The 16,304-nt window shown below is 30.9% G+C and overlaps 2 protein-coding genes and 1 non-coding gene across 7 annotated transcripts; 1 reads left to right on the forward strand and 2 right to left on the reverse strand.

Annotated features, from left to right (window-relative positions):
• Positions 1-1,460: 1,460 nt before the first annotated feature.
• Positions 1,461-7,140, reverse strand: LOC124917045 (polyadenylate-binding protein-interacting protein 7-like). Of its 5 annotated transcripts, none has more exons than XM_047457615.1 (7): positions 6,929-7,140; positions 4,924-5,728; positions 3,757-3,974; positions 3,531-3,682; positions 3,387-3,457; positions 2,459-2,583; positions 1,461-2,188 (listed from the first exon to the last, which is right to left on the reverse strand). In XM_047457615.1, exons 2-7 carry the CDS (start codon positions 5,653-5,655, stop codon positions 1,861-1,863), a joined length of 1,626 nt encoding a protein of 541 aa, XP_047313571.1. In that variant the 5' UTR covers positions 5,656-5,728; positions 6,929-7,140; the 3' UTR covers positions 1,461-1,860. The 5 variants fall into 5 exon arrangements, with proteins under 5 accessions (XP_047313571.1, XP_047313569.1, XP_047313570.1 ...); XM_047457613.1 differs by having other exon boundaries at positions 1,461-2,191; XM_047457614.1 differs by having other exon boundaries at positions 1,461-2,191; positions 6,908-7,140.
• A 2,795-nt stretch (positions 7,141-9,935) lies between these two features.
• LOC124917043 (G-protein coupled receptor 1-like) lies at positions 9,936-14,519 on the reverse strand. The gene is made up of 9 exons (XM_047457611.1): positions 14,295-14,519; positions 13,580-13,611; positions 13,323-13,492; positions 13,111-13,214; positions 12,936-13,037; positions 12,797-12,853; positions 11,147-11,290; positions 10,565-10,635; positions 9,936-10,421 (listed from the first exon to the last, which is right to left on the reverse strand). The coding sequence occupies exons 1-9, from the start codon at positions 14,475-14,477 to the stop codon at positions 10,310-10,312; spliced, it is 975 nt and encodes a 324-aa protein (XP_047313567.1). The 5' UTR covers positions 14,478-14,519; the 3' UTR covers positions 9,936-10,309.
• A 119-nt stretch (positions 14,520-14,638) lies between these two features.
• On the forward strand, positions 14,639-14,719 carry TRNAS-GCU. The gene has a single exon. It is a non-coding gene; the product is annotated as a tRNA-Ser (tRNA).
• The last annotated feature ends 1,585 nt before the right edge of the window (positions 14,720-16,304 follow it).

The raw sequence follows: 16,304 nt of genomic DNA on the forward strand, positions 1-16,304 counted from the left end.
TGAATGTGACATAATTTATGGTAATTTATATTGGACAACTATATTTTCCAGTTTTTAGAAATGATAGTTCATTTAACTCATTAGTACAATTTGATATGATGGTCAAATGAATTATTTTTATTTGATGATATTTGTTCTTCTTTTTTAGGTTATCATGCAGAAAAAAGGAACTGTAGCTTGTTTGGGATTGTTTGGGAGAGGGATAAAAACATACTTTACTATTTGCTCTTAACCAAGTGGAAGCAACAAATTCTTGAGAGATTAAGTTTATAAAATATATTCAAATTAAGTTAGAACTTAAATATATTTAATTTTAAGCATGAGTTAATTAATAAATTACATTTTATACATTAAATAAAATTTAATCAACTTTTAATCTAGAATTTAAAATTTAAATAAGTTATTTGCATAATTAGAATTTGACATTTTACTTTCCTTCTCTCCTTTTTAAATTCAATAGTTTATCTTCTTACAAAATTACTTTGTCCCTAATTTTGAAGGTGGTATATATTATTATCTCATTTTTGTTGTTGTTCCTAATTTTTAAGGCGATGTATATGATTATCTCATTTGTGTGGCTCGAACTCATCCTCGTTGTCCCTAGTTTTGAAGGCGGTGTACAAAATGATTTCCTTTGTGTGGCTCGAACTCATCGTCGTTGAAAACTGAATGCCAATATACGATTCAATTTCGCCTCTCATCTTCTCGTAAAACTGCCATATCATCAATAGAAATAATTCATTGATTCAAAAGAAACCTGCCAACAAGTTTATGAGTTTAATGCAACATGTCGAATTAGGGTTTGCTTCAGGATAGTTTCATTTTTATTTTGTCAAATAGGTCTATTTCAGTTGTTGATTACTTTATTTCCAAACAATTTGTATTAATGTTAATTAATAAGGATAATGATAGAAGGTCTTTATTGATTGACTTAGATTATTTAAAAAACAACATTTGCTAATCGAATAAGATCACATTCATAAATTTTCATTTTGTCTCTGTTCACAATTGTGTATTTAACTTGAATCCATTAAGTTTGTTAAAGTTTAAAAAAATTCTATAAAAGACCAAATATATCATATTTAATTCTCAATAAAAAAAATATCATTATCGAATCATGGTTATAAGAAAAGTTTTACTAAATTAACTCAAGTTAAAAACACCAAATATTTTATAAGTAAGAGTCCTAATTTTAGAAAAATAAGAAAGACATGCTAAGCTAGCTCAAATAAAAAAATTGGTTTAAAAGGGGTTATACCAAGAAAATAAACCAAATTTAACACAAAGTTAGAATTCTAGCAAGTTTCCTCAAAAAGAAAGTATATCTAATTGTTTTAAAATGGAATCATGTAAAACAAAAGATTTTTTCAAAATGGGTTAATTTGAATGCTTAAAGGAGTCATCTAGACTTAACTTGGTGATTCTCATTTACCACAAAAGTAAATGAGCAAAAATGATGGGAGATTTAACCTATCATCATATTAACTAAAACACAAATTCTGTCAAATTACATCTGAGATTAAAATTAAAAAAAGAGTAACAATGTAAGGGTTGATGACAGTAAAATTACAAAAGAGTACAACAAACAAAAAAAGAGTTACTACAATGATATTCTCTCTTTTCCTACTATTGATTGGTTTGATCATCATCCATCATCTCAAAGCTGACTGAAATTATACATACTTTTCCTTTCCTTTCCTTTCCTCTTTTTCTGCAGATATTTCACCACTTTCCCATATACAGATGGAATTTTTTTGTTTTTGTTTTTGTTTTCAATGATTTTCTTTTGTTGTTGGTGGTTATCTATATGTCAAATAAAAAAGGTGTCTACTATACCTGCTGCTGCTGCTGCTTTTTCTCTTAACGAATGACAACACGGAGTAGACCGGGCTGCGGTTCCGTGAAATCAAGGCCTTCTTCCTCCAGAAGATATCGCTGCACCACAATCGGGAGTCTTGCAGGTGTGGCGCGCACCCCGCGAGTTTGGTTGATTGTTCCTACGCATATATAAACCTGGACCCTTTGTTCGTCAGCTCTAGCCGCGAGTTTCAGTAGAGTCAGTTCTCGATTCAGGATATGTACGGCTTCGTTAGCTTGAAGTCCTTGCAGGTCTATTAATCTTTCGTGAACCCTCCCAGCATTCAATTGTTGATGCTGATGCTGATACTGCATCATCATCTCATTGTTCCTGCTGGAAATATATTGATACCAAGGTTCAATCTTTTTGGGACTTGTTGTTTTATCAAATCATTATACAAAATATATATTAGGAGTATAAAGATGGTATTTTAGTATTTCGATTGATGAATAATAGATTGTGATTGGATAATGGGTTCTTTAGAACTAATCTGATATAACCCATTGTCCATTCTACCATCATATCATTCAAATCATCGACTCAAATACCAAATTACCCAGAGTTTAAAAAAAAAGGCGAGAGGAGAGATGAGAAGCAAACCTCTGGCGGAGAAGAGATTCCTGGACTTTCCCATGGGCAGCCTTCATGTGCAAATTGTGTAATTGTCCTTTCATGCTCATTTCTTTTGCTAAAACCTTGTTACCAATATAGTAAGCCTGTCGTGCCTGTGCATTGCAACAAAATAACCATAAACAAACAACATTTAAATTACAGTGAGAGCCAAACACAAATCTCATGTTCTAAGGATTAATAGGATTAAACCAGAAGTTCACAGGAATGCACTATTTGAATCCTCCCCCTTTTTGCACAACTTTTTTTGAGGAAAATGCCAACTTTTTGTTATTAAAAAGGATGGAAAATGAGGGGAGTTCTGGTTTACAATCAAGGAAGAGGGGAAAAATAACAGCAACAAAGTACAGATAGTTACAACCCTATTTAACTCAAAGTAATCCCATCCTGTACAAATCCATAATAGTTGTTTGTTATCCAATTAAACAATCAACCTAGTTCTTACCTATTTTTCTCTTCCATACTCACTTGGATTAAGATGTTAGAAACAATTTAGAGCAAGATAATAGAAGGCCTAATGTTTGAAGTAATGACAAGCCCAAATAACCCACACATCAAACAAAGCCTTACTGTTTGAAGTTAACATTTGTATCTCTTGTGACATGTCATGTCCAGTTCTGAAACTATCATCTCATCAGCTTAACAATCATGCATCAACTAATAAACAAGGAACTGTTCTTCTGCTCTCTCTCTCTTTTCTTTGAACAAATTCATTTCATTAAAAAGATAAATAAAGAAAATGTTATGTACATCAAAGAATGAAAGCAGAGAAAAGAAAAGAATGGAGGTGCAAAAACCCTTTCACATTGAATCAGCTCATTGCCTTCTCCCACAAACAGGTTAACTGTTTTCTTTTACTCTTTCTATAGTAAAAAGAAATGAGTTCCAAGCAACAAACCTGTTCAAAGTAAGCATTACGTAGGCGTGCATGATCACGAGCTTCCTCTCGCGTCTCAGCATACAGATTCCCTGCCATCTCAACAAATTAAGAGTGTATACAGGCAGAAGAATTTGTCACACAAACTAAATCGAAGAACATTACCAACTACTGCATCACCAGTTTCCATCCATGAAGGAGCTGCCCGTGGTGAAGTCCGAATTTGAAACCCATCACCAGTTGTGCCCCTAGCCTGCCCGAATAAATGTGGGTAGCTTGATCCCCCAGTAGCATCAGTAGAGGCATTTCTATCATACATGTTAAAGATAATCATTAATAATTATTTAAATAAAAGGAAATAATGATAATAAATAATTATCTTTAACAATACCTCCCTATATTAGAATCGTGGGATAGCATGTTCCTTATTAGTGCTGATGTAGATGCTAAAGCAGCTCTGTCGTGTGCCCTACGATAAACAAGAGGTTGAGCAAGAGTCTCTTCCCCAGAAGTAGAATACCTTCCTGGTGGACTTTCTGCCCCAGCAGCAAGAGAAGGATAATCCGGCATACCAAAAATTGGATCTGAAATTCTTCTCTCACCTTGCAACTGCAGTTACAAATCAAATGGGCTATTAGGACACTGATAAGAATCAAGAAAGTGTTTTACATTTAAGGCAAGGATGGAAAGCAGGGTTACTATTCATGGTTTTCAAACATTAATATGAAGTTCCACAACAATTGCAAGATGAAAACTACATTTTTTGTGTAAAAGAAAGAGGACTGCAGTAAACAACACATGTAAGACAGGATTCAAAACCTTAAAAAAACAAGAATTATAAGGTGTTCAACTTGGATACACAAACTTCATAGCTCTTATCAAGATACTCCAAGGGCCATCATACTCAACTAAACAAATGAACAACCATAGACATTGTATTAATGGAGATAAAATCTAGCACATTGATGTATATCTTCTTAGAGATGTTTGAGGAGGGATTTTTTTCCAAAAAGATCTGATCTTTTGAGAGAAAAAGAAAACTGTTCGACAAGGGATATGGGTTATTTGGGTTTTTGTCCAATATGTCTGTCGAATTGAAGGTGAAAAGACAATATTTCCCTTTGAAGAAATTAAGAAGAAGGGTAGTTTTAGTATTTTAGAATATGGGTATTTTAGTTGATGGTTTGAATGATTTGATTGATGAAGTGGTTCACAATGGGATAACCCTTCATCAAACAAGGCCTAAAGCTCCGTATTCTTATCTCCTGTGGTAGAATTCCAAATCTAATTATGTTCTATAAAGCTTAAGAAACATCATTACATCTGCTTACCTCCATGCAACCATTTTTTCCTGACAAACAAAATTTCTAAAATTATAATGTAATTTGATAACTCAAAGCTACATCAATCCCAGTTGTAAGAAAACATCTTAACATAAAAGTACAATAAAGGGGATTAGAAAAAAAATCAATTTAATGATTTGAAATATTTTTGTGGCTCCGGAATTTGTTAGACAATGAAAAAGAGTCGTGTAAAGAAGATGATTAGTCTGAAATACCTCTCGTTGATTTAGCGCCTCGAATGTCAGGTTCAAATCGCATCCATTAGAAAAATACAATTCTGCAAGGCTATCTGTAGAAACAGTAGGAAATTGTAAAGTCAGGAGCTCAAAAGGACTAACATTTGGCACTTCTACTGTTGCCCGATCAGGCGGGGCAATGGTTGGTCGTCTTAGAGCAAAACTCCCATTGTGAAGAGACCCCTCATTGGAGGTGGAAGGAAGCTGGTCATTTTTCAGGACTGGATCATCCCATGGTTTAGTTGGCAAATGGAACAAGTTAGCAGAAGAAACATCATCAACATATGATGGAGCTGAAGACCTTAATGGTAGTTCAACTTGATCCTTCATAATGAATCTGCTACCCGAGGAAGCTGAGAACCTGGGCAGTTCATGGTTCTCTTGCAAGGACAAATTCGCAAATGGAAGGTCATTAATCACTTGAGGTTCTTCTTGTGCCATTAGATTGAAATCAGGAATAATATCGTCTGGAAGCTGTTGACGCCAGTATCGATGCACTTCGTCATCTGATATTGATGATTCAGATCTATCAAGCACGGATTTTCCCATTGTCTCTGAGCGAGAACTTTGATGGCTTGAACGAATGTCAGCAGTGCTGGTGCTTCCAGGAGACGGTTTATGAGAAAATGGAACGAATTCTACAGCATCTGGGTTCAAAGACTTGAGATAGCTGTTACCAAGAATGCTCCCTTTTCTAGTAGATAAGCTCATTCTTGTTTCTTCTCTGTTTGTCTATCGCTTTTCGCAAAGACGGGAGAAGAGCGCACAATCCGTTAGCCAAATCCTGCAAAGACAATAAATGCACTAGAAGTTAGATAGAACAATTTAGACTGTGTTTGGTTCAAGCGGAATTGGAATTAGGGGTCCAATTTCATATCCTTTGTCTGTTTGGTGACTTAAAATAGGGAATTATAACTGAAATAATAACTCCAATTGAATTGAATGTATGAGTTTTTATTTTTCCATTTACCTCACTTCCACTTTGGAATTGCAAGTCAATGATTTCTCCAAACATAAGAATTCAATTCCAATCTTATAAAATTGGAATTACAATTACACACATCCAAACATAGAGTCTCTAACTCATTTTGACAAATTAAGAATGACAGTATCACTCAATCATTATTCCCGTAAGCGACAAAAAGAAAACGTCTTTTTCTCTATTAGGGCTCAAGAGAGAACCACACTCACGTCACGACAACGGTGACCATCCCATTTGTCCGTTATGGAAACGACAAAGCTAAGAAACAGTAACTAATTAATACAACACACAAGATTTGCAGAAAAAGTTACAACCAAAAGTACTAGATGAACACCATGCAAGTTTTGGAATTTAATTGAATTATCACATATGACACATTTAACTAATGGAACGAAAATAATTCAGCCAAATCCACATGTACTATCAACTCATAAGAGAAAAAATGCATATCTAAAGGTACATCAAGCACATAAAACCTAAATTTGCAATTAATACAGATGGAAAAGGTTTATATGAACAGCAATTGAACAGTAAAGTTAAAGTTTCTAAACAATCGTTCCAAACCAAAATCTAAACCATGCAACAAACAGAAATCTAAAACAAAACTTCCTTAAGCAGACATACCAAACAAAGTAACATTTCCCATACATTTCAGAATCCAATAAATCTATCTATCCATCCTCCTTATCTCCAAAAAAAACAAAGAAATCCATCTGAAATAACAACAACAAGCCACAACTTTGAATTCTACCTCATGAGGTCAATTCCGATAGATCTCAAGATAAACAGAGCTTCTCAACCACATGCGAAACAAAAGAAACTAATGCTGTTTCAAACTGTACAAAGACTTAGAGATCTGGAAGTGATAGATGAATGAACACCAGCGGATTGATGAAACATAATGAACGGTGTTCATAAACCAGTAGATATATCAAAAAAGAACGAAATACTGAAAAAACAGATTCAGAGAATTGCTTTAACCTGATTTGTAGCTACGATTACCTGTCGATTTGGAGTTCAGATTTCTAGCTAATCCTCGTATCCGTCTTCCTCTTCGAATCCTCCACAGAATATGTATATGTAGAGAGAGAAGTAGAAGAAGAAGCAAACGCAGAAACCCTTCGCCACTCAATTTGACGACCCCTCTTCTCTCTCTATCTATCTCTTTTAGCTTTGCTGACCTCTCTCTCTCTCTCCTTTCTTCAAAGCTCACTAATTACAGTCATATGTGGCTTCCGTAATCATTTAGAGCTGTTTTTTATATAAATTATTTCTAAAAAAATCAAACAAGGCCTTATATTTTTTTATTAGTAAATATATCATAATCAAACTATAATAACAATCATTTTAATATAATTTTTACTATTTATAAACAAGTTAGATATATAGATATTTTTTTTGTTAATTTATTTAAAATAACCTATTTTAATAAAAATTAATTGAACTCTTAGCGTGAGCTTCAATTTATCGTGAGGAGTCGTGATATTTTCATAAATAATCGGTGTTGAAGTTGGTATCTAATACATTACTTAAATTTTGACTATGGATGGTATTGGTATTTGATTTGGTTAAACAGGTAATGCACGGTTTGGTTGGAGGAAGGTTTAGCTTGAAGTCGTGAATATTTTAGGTATAAGGGTTGTTTTATTTCTTATGATGAATCGTAAAATTTTCAACAATGAACGTTGATTTATTAGGTTTTCCGTGTTATCATGTTCTTGATTAGGTTTTGTAAAGGGATTATCGTGTGTTTTGTTTTTATCTCATATTTTGTTTCGGGTCTAATCATTTATTCGCTTTTTAAGTTTTTCTCTTATTTTGTCATTTTCGTTTATTATTTATTGCATTGATATTTTTATTGGTGGTAAACAAGATAATTATGACGGCGAGAAATATTTCTTGTAAAAAATTAAATATACATTATTTTCTACAATTTGTATTGTTTTTTATTTTCTCTATTCATTGTAATATGTTTTTAGAATTGTTATATTTGTTATATAGTCTTATTTTAGGCTTTGTTTAAAATTTTGAGTTATTTAAAAATAAATATAAAGATGTTTTTGTTTAATTAAAAAATAATTATTTAAATAAAATATTTTTAGTATGTAATATTATAAAAAATAAAATAAAATAAAAATATTTTTAGTTTATGATTAGAAAAATAACTCAAATTATGTCAATCAAACAAGGCCTTACCCCCAAAAAAGTATGTCAATTAAACAATCACCATAATAATGTTAACAAACTATATTAAATAAAAATATAAAAGATTCTTATTAAGATTATGATCAATTATCTTTAGATAATGATAATTAATTATTGTAGATAATTATTCATATTTATTTATTATTACTATTAATATTTATTTTATTAACATTTATTACTTTTTGAAAGTAAACAATTAAGTATAAATTTTATAAATATATTGTATAGTCAATTTTATATATTTATGAAAGTTACATCACTGCTATAATTTATTATATATTATTTAGTTTATATATCTACTTTGTTTTCACAAAATAAATATGACTTTTAAAAGTGAGATGTAGACTCAACTATAATTTATTAAAATCATTTTAAATATATTTATTTATTTTTTTTTTTTTTTCTACTTGATTTACATTCATTTTGTCTATAATAATTATGTGAAATATGTTTTATATGAAGTCCATTTCTATTTCTTTTTAAAATTATTTGAAACTGAGTTAATTGTTGCATCAAATTTAAATTTAATGCAATCTTCCCTTAATTGGTATCATTTACTTACATTTTTTTTTTTCAGTTTTAATACAATTTTATCACTTTGACCCATGTACATCTCAACCCACCAAAAACATAAAATAAAAAATAATAAGGAAAAAATTAAGAAAAAAAAATTAAAAATTGGTAAAGAATATTTTATTAAAATTCAATTTTATATATATATATTTTTACTTTTCTTTCAATTTCTTAAGTTTCTATTTAATAGAAGTACACTTTTTATGCTTTTTCTACTGAATACCTAAAAATGACTTCTACTTTTGACTTTCAATCTTTTTTAAATATAACTTTAATTGTGAGTGATATCACAAAATATTTTCATAAAATATTAAAATAAGTCCATTTAAAAATTAATTTATATTGATTCATACTCATGTAATAATATATAATAATATGATGTTCAATAAAACTTAAAATTATGTCTGAATAATAAATTTTAAGTATTCAATAAAGATATATAATAACATAGATATATGAATATAAAAAACTGAATTAATTTACATGCAGAAGATCAGATTTTGATAATAAATTCATTCTGATTCAAAACCATTATATATATATATATATTGAAGTCAAAGTTTGAAAACTATGATAACCACCTGTAGCTAATAATAAATGAAATGAAATAAAAATATTTAAATACTCAAATATAAATATATATATTAAATATATTAGTTAATAAATTATATAATTAGATAAATATGATATTAAATATTAAATAAAAATTAATTGAAAATATTAATATATATTTTCTTTTAATTTGTATATTAGATAATTAATTTATAATTTATTCAAGTAATATATATATATATATATATTAGATAAAAAAATGAAAATATGTATATATATAAATAAATATGAGTTTGATGAAATATATATATAAATAAATGATAGTGTAATGGAAAATATATATACAAGAAAATAAGATGATATATATAATAAGATGATATATATATTTTTATTTTTCATAATTTCTTTAGATCTATTCAGATTCATTCTTCTATTTTAAATTATGTTTAATTAAAGAAAAAGTGTTGTTAAGAGAGAAAATATAAAATCTAATACAATTTTTACTAAATTTTTGTTCAATTTAAAAAAAAAAAAATTGTAGTATTTCTTTTTTTGTTAGAGTAACATATTAATTATTTTCTTCCTTAACATAAACTAAACATTTTAACTTTTTATTTTTAATATATTTTTACTTAATTTTACATAAATAAGTTGGTCATTTTATCAAACACTACCTATCTCACAATTTCTCTATCAAATCAAATCCAAAGTGTTTCCAAATAGAGGAATTACAAACCAAAACAGTAATCCTATGACAAATGTTTTAGCAAAGAACCAAAACAGTCTAATCCTATGACAAATGTTTACTACAAAACAAAAACCACAATTGGATAGTAATGTAAAAATACACTCATTATCTTACCCTGTTTTTCTTCTTGAGAACAAATCTTATCGGTACGAAGTGAGTAGCGAGCGATGTTATGTAAGCCAATCCGAGAGTTTATCTTGCAGTGGAAGAATAGGCAAATGCACGAAGAACAACACTGTGTTCTCTCCTTCGTACTTGTCCCAAAATATTAAAAAAATGTTTCAGTTTTGTCGGTCACGATTTTGCTAATTCTGCTGATCGATTTTTAGTGAAACCAGTTCATTCTCATGTGGTTGGTTTCTGGACTTTGAAATACTATTAGGAATAGGAAGACATCTTCTGAATCGTTCGGGTAACCTACAGAAAGTCAGATGAAAATGCATATTGGTTGTTGTTCATCATTTTAGGATTATTATAAAATCTATTTATTAATAATATAAAAGATTTACAAAATTTTAATGAGATTTTGAATAGGGTATTTAGCTATTTCTGAGACTTACAAATCCAATCTCTCATAAATTGCTCGACGAACAGATGTGTTGAAGCCATATGCTATTGAGTTGAACAAACCCTGTTATCAGATTTTCAAATAAACAAACATTTAGAATCTATCAGATTTCTCATCCAGATTGAGGCATATTGGGATGTTTTGTTATGCATTTTTTTCCATGATCCAAGAAAATTACAACGATCTAGAAAATAATTTGATCATGATCCAAGAAAACTCTACACCAAATGAAACAAAAAAATTATACTATAATTTGGATCATAATTTCGAAAATAATTTGTATATAAAATGAAGCAACGATATTTCAATGGGATCATGAGTGTGACATAGATTGTGATAAAATACCAAATAGGCTCATCAAAAAGTTATTAATGTTTTCTCATCCCGATCAGGAATAGAAAACAAAAGTGTTTCCAAATAGGTTAGAGTTTAGTTTAAGAGGTTTATACTCCTTTTTCACAACAACTACACACATTTAACAGAACCCAGTGTAAACCACAGACATTTATAAACAAGACTAGTTTCCACTTTCCACATATATATAGCAAAAGAGAAATTAGGGTAAGATGGTTACCATTAGTGAGGCCATCCCAACATCAAGAACCGAGAGCCAAAATATTTCATGTCTTGGTTCAATGAAATCATGGATTCGGTTGATTGTCCCAAACATCCATGACACTATTAAAATTAGAGGATAATAACCCCACCTGTTCAAAGCCTGTATAAACCAAGAAAAGAGAAGTCTGAATTGAGAAACATAAATATAAAATGGAAGTTGCCAATTGAGAGAACTATGAGCTGCCAAAGAGGATCACTTATAAGGAAATGAAACCATTGTCATGAAATTAGATCTTTGAGGTACTGTCAACCATCTTGATCATACCAAAGATAACACTACAAGGAAGCTAAACAAAATGGCTTGTTTGTTAAATTTTAATTTGAACAGGTACTCTTGGCATTGTGTAACCGCACTAAACAGACAATGAAATATACACAAGATCGAATAATGTTTGGGTCTTGCATAGCAATGGAAAAGAGACAAAAACAGCTTTTACTCAAAATACAACAACAATTAGAGTCAAATTTCATCACATACTTGAGGGCAATAAATATGCAAAACCCAAAAACAAAAGTTGTAGAAAATAGGCTACCATTTTGATCGACAAATGAGATTCCTAGGTATCAATTCATCGTTTGGTTGGTGTTCCATGGAAGACCATAGACGGAAGGTATTCTAAGAAGGTTCATGGTCATGGACAATGCTCATTGCCTGTTGTGCATAGATGCAGAGAAACATACAACAAGAGAGTTCCAAGAGATTGGCTTCACCTACAGGATTGGGTAATCGAAAATAAAAGAAAATAGCATTTACTCGAAGATCCACAAATGCGCTTTTGGGGAAATGATCTATCTAAAAAAATATGGCGGGAATGAAATGCTAAACATTTCGACAAGACAAGAAAAGTGTGTTGATTCAGAGTAGAGTGTGGAAACAGTGTCCGAACATTACAATCTCACAAAATTGGACGTTGGGCAAAGAATGGAGATTAGATCCCGATCAGATATTTTCCATGACACATGTTTAGGCTAACTTGATGAGTGAAATTTGTGATGTGTATTTTTGCTTTTGAAAATGAGAACTGAGTATGTTCGGCGTCTCACTAAAATTAAATAAATCATTTTCATTATTACTATAAGTTATTCCTTTTCGCCAACAAAAAAAGAAGATAGATCACCACATCATTCTGCATACTGAATAATGTAAAGCTACCCTTTTTATATATAAGCCTTGGCAACGTCTGTTAGGTCACTAACAACAGGAATACAATTTGTTACCAGGGATTATATCCTCTACACCCTATCTATTTATCATTCTCAACACAAACCTTGATCTATTCATGACAATGTTCATATAATCATATTGAATATTAAGATGGATAATTACAAACAACAATGTTTTCACTTCCCCATTAATGCAGACATGATTGTTCTTAGAGCTTGTTTGATGTGGGGTTATTTGGAAAAAAAAATATAGGTTATGAAATCAAAATCTTGTTTGTTGAAAAAGTGGTTTTTTTGGTATTAGATTAAATTGCTAATTTGTCCTTTTGTATTTAAAATTAAACAAAGTAAGGCTATTTTAGTTAATCAATTAAGTGATTTGATGTGATAATTTTTTTTTTAAAATAACCCAAGATTAAACAAGCTCTAATGTAAGGCATACCTTCATGTCTGGTCGTCCATCCGGTTGGTAAAGCCTATTTGACATACCAGCAGCCATCTGAAATATTGTAACAGAATAACTATGATCTCAATTCAAATATTTTCAACCAGCACGAGATTTAAAAGGAAAGAATCCATACACGTGCTACGTTATTCAGCATGCGTATCACTTGAAAGTATGTGATCCCATTGAAAAGAATAGCACCCCAGAGAGGAATATAAAATGTTATGAAGTGAACCGCCTGTGACAACTCAATTCATTAATTAAATTGCAAAACCATAACATATTTCTAGGCACATCTTCTATATACTCACCTTCCCTGTTGTTCCGAGCTGTGTCAGACACCAGGCACCAAGACCCCTTAAATGCCCATGATGGTTTCCAATAGATCGTACGACAGTAGTAACTAGTGAAGTTCCTGTACAAAGAAAAAAAAAGCAACAGAGAATAGGCAAGAAAACCGTCCAAGTGTTAGACAACAATTAAGAAAATCAATATTTCTGTCTCCAAAGAAATGCTTACATACCCCAAACATACAAATGGAACATTGGTTCAATATCCTCAACATCTGTTTTGTGTCGAACAACTGTACGATGAAGAGTAAAGGCAATTGTAGTGGTCCACAAAAAAGATGCCACACAGAAGAAATGTGTGATATATCCTTGAGCATAGCAGAATAGTCCTTTAGATGGATCCCTACATAATGCCAGAGAAATCTTTCAGTGGTTCATGGTAAGACATGAGATCTAATAGTGTATGCACTTGAACTTGAGATCTACACACCCAATAATACTGAAGAAACTGAATAACATGTCCTGCACACAAATAAATGCAATAATTAGGAACTGCATTTTACAAGCAATTGAGTAAACTAGAACAAAGAACAACAACATAAAATCTGATCAAGAGAAGTTTATGGCATTTCAAACAAAGTGTACATGCATTCACTTATCTCCAGCATCTATTCTCTAAGGATGGTCATGAAAATGACTCAATATCCAATTGATGACATATGATCAGGACAAGCATAGAAGTCCCTAAACCTTCTTTTGACAAAAACTTACTAAGAAAAAGCTTATGACATGCTATGCCAATTCAACATATAATACTGTACAAACAGTAAGTCCTACTGTCTCTTTCATCCACAAAAAAACCCATAAAATAAACATTGAACTTCTAAATGCTCAAGTGAAAAAATAACCTATAATAAACCAATAACTGTGTTTCTACATGCTCATCTATTGTCTCCAATATGTAAATCTCAAAGTCTTTCAGAACTATCTTAGAATCTGACAAAAACTCAGTATGAGAGAAAACCCAATTATGAATGATCCTAGTTTAAATTCCTATAAATAGCTTGGCACACTTGTTAATAGCTAGATCAGCACAAGGAATGCATATATCTAGTTCTTACAAATCCTTTAATGTGAACAATGCAACCCAGAAATCGAAAGGTAGCATTCAGCGAAACGCAATAGAAAGAGTAAATTAAGCTTACAGAAAGGGCTAAAAAGAAGACAAGCTTGAAGGAAAACTTGCGGAGGTCCTTGAAAAGGTAGTAGCAGAGAACTATGAATCCTGAACCAAGAAGAGAGAGACTGGAAGTGGCGCTATTGACGGTTGTCAAAATTCGGCGCTCTTCTGACGTCCAATTGCCTAAGAGAGCCTGCACCGTCGCCATATGAAGAAGAAGAAGAAGCAAGTTACTTGATGATGCTCATATTGAAAACTGCAAATCTTGGCTGCTAAGCTATTGATTGATCTTACGCCATTATCAACTATCAAAGAGAAGTGAACAAATATTTTTATAAGTAAATAGAAAGAACGCAAGATTTCAAATATGTCGCTTTGGCCGAGTGGTTAAGGCGTGTGCCTGCTAAGTACATGGGTTTCCCCGCGAGAGTTCGAATCTCTCAGGCGACGATTTATTTTTTATTATCTCGTCTCACGCGAAAGACACACGTTCATGAGTTTGAATCTCTCGTGCGACGGTTTATTGTTTTTTCTTTTATGTGACTATCAAACAAGACTAAAAATAGCTTCAAATGCAATATTCTGACGAAATTATCCCGTCTTACGCGAAGGATTCTGGACTTTTCATATGTCTTCCTTTCGCGTGACGATCTTCCCCTTCGCGTTACACAAATGAAATAACTTCAAATGCAATATTCTGACGAAATTATCCCGTCTTACGCGAAGGATTCTGGACTTTTCACATGTCTTCCCTTCGCGTGACGATCCTCCCTTTCGCGTTACACAAATGAAGTGTTTTTGTCAAAAAAATTTGAAGTGGTCACGCAATTTAATTTATGTGCTGATTCCATCTCACGTGAAGGACAAGATCATTCTAAACTTTTCACCTGCCTTCTCTTCGCGTGACGATCCTCCCTTCGTTACGCGAATGAAGTATATTTGTTAAAAAAAATTAAAGGTATGCAATTTAATTTATGTGCTGGTAAACCCATTTTGGGTTATTTCTTGAAATTTCCCTGAAAACAATCCTTCATAAATCATCTCAGTAGATATCTGACAATCAAATGTTCTACTATATAATTCCAGAATTTAAATAAATAAGAATTATTTGAGTCAAAATTCTCTTTTGATATTTATTTTATTTTGCAGTCTCCAACGAGACTTTAATGTGAATATATATTAGTTTGTTTATGTGTCTAAGATTGAGTAAAATATTTACTAATTGTATTCTAATATTTTTTTAAAATTAGACTCTAAAATAGATACACCTATTGTTAAATAAAATAGTGTATAAAGTAATAAAATAAAACCAAAAAATTAAGTATGTTTGGATAAACAAACCTAGAATCAACTAAGAAAACAAATGTTCTAAACCTTTAGAATTTGTAATCTGTATTTGGGATAAAGTATTTTGATATGTCACTGCTCTTTTATCTTTCTTAATAGAATATGAAATTATTTTTCTTCAATCATCCTCATATGATGTCGGCTAGCATACAATTAGTGTGGCATGTGTTTTGGACTGCCCAACCTCCTCAAAATAGAAAAACGTGAAAGAAAATTTTAGCTACCCTAGTTTGAATTAAAAAGTTTATTCTTAAGTAAAATTTGAACATGTGATCAAATAAAAATTATCAATTTATATCTTGAACCATTACACTAAACCTTTTAAGTTTAAGAAACAATTAAATTTAATTAAAACTTTTTTTTTGCGTTAAATGTAGGGATGAAAGAAATTACCGGTATTATAGGTATATCGAAAATATCGTACCGCAATATATCGAAAATATCGAATTTTAAGGTATACCGAAAAAATGTAAGGTATGATAGCGATACCGAAATTATTGGTATAGTAAAGTAAAAAAAAAAATTAAAATTTTGGTATATCGAGATATACCGAAATAGTATTTATAAATGAAAATATAATATATATATATATATATATTATTTATAAGGAAATAATTAAATAATTAAATAATTAAATAAATTTAATATTAATTTAAGTATAGAAATATAATTTTTGAATAATATTAAA

The sequence above is a fragment of the Impatiens glandulifera genome, unplaced genomic scaffold (assembly GCF_907164915.1).
Source record: "Impatiens glandulifera unplaced genomic scaffold, dImpGla2.1, whole genome shotgun sequence".
In the NCBI taxonomy this organism is placed as follows: Eukaryota; Viridiplantae; Streptophyta; class Magnoliopsida; order Ericales; family Balsaminaceae; genus Impatiens; species Impatiens glandulifera.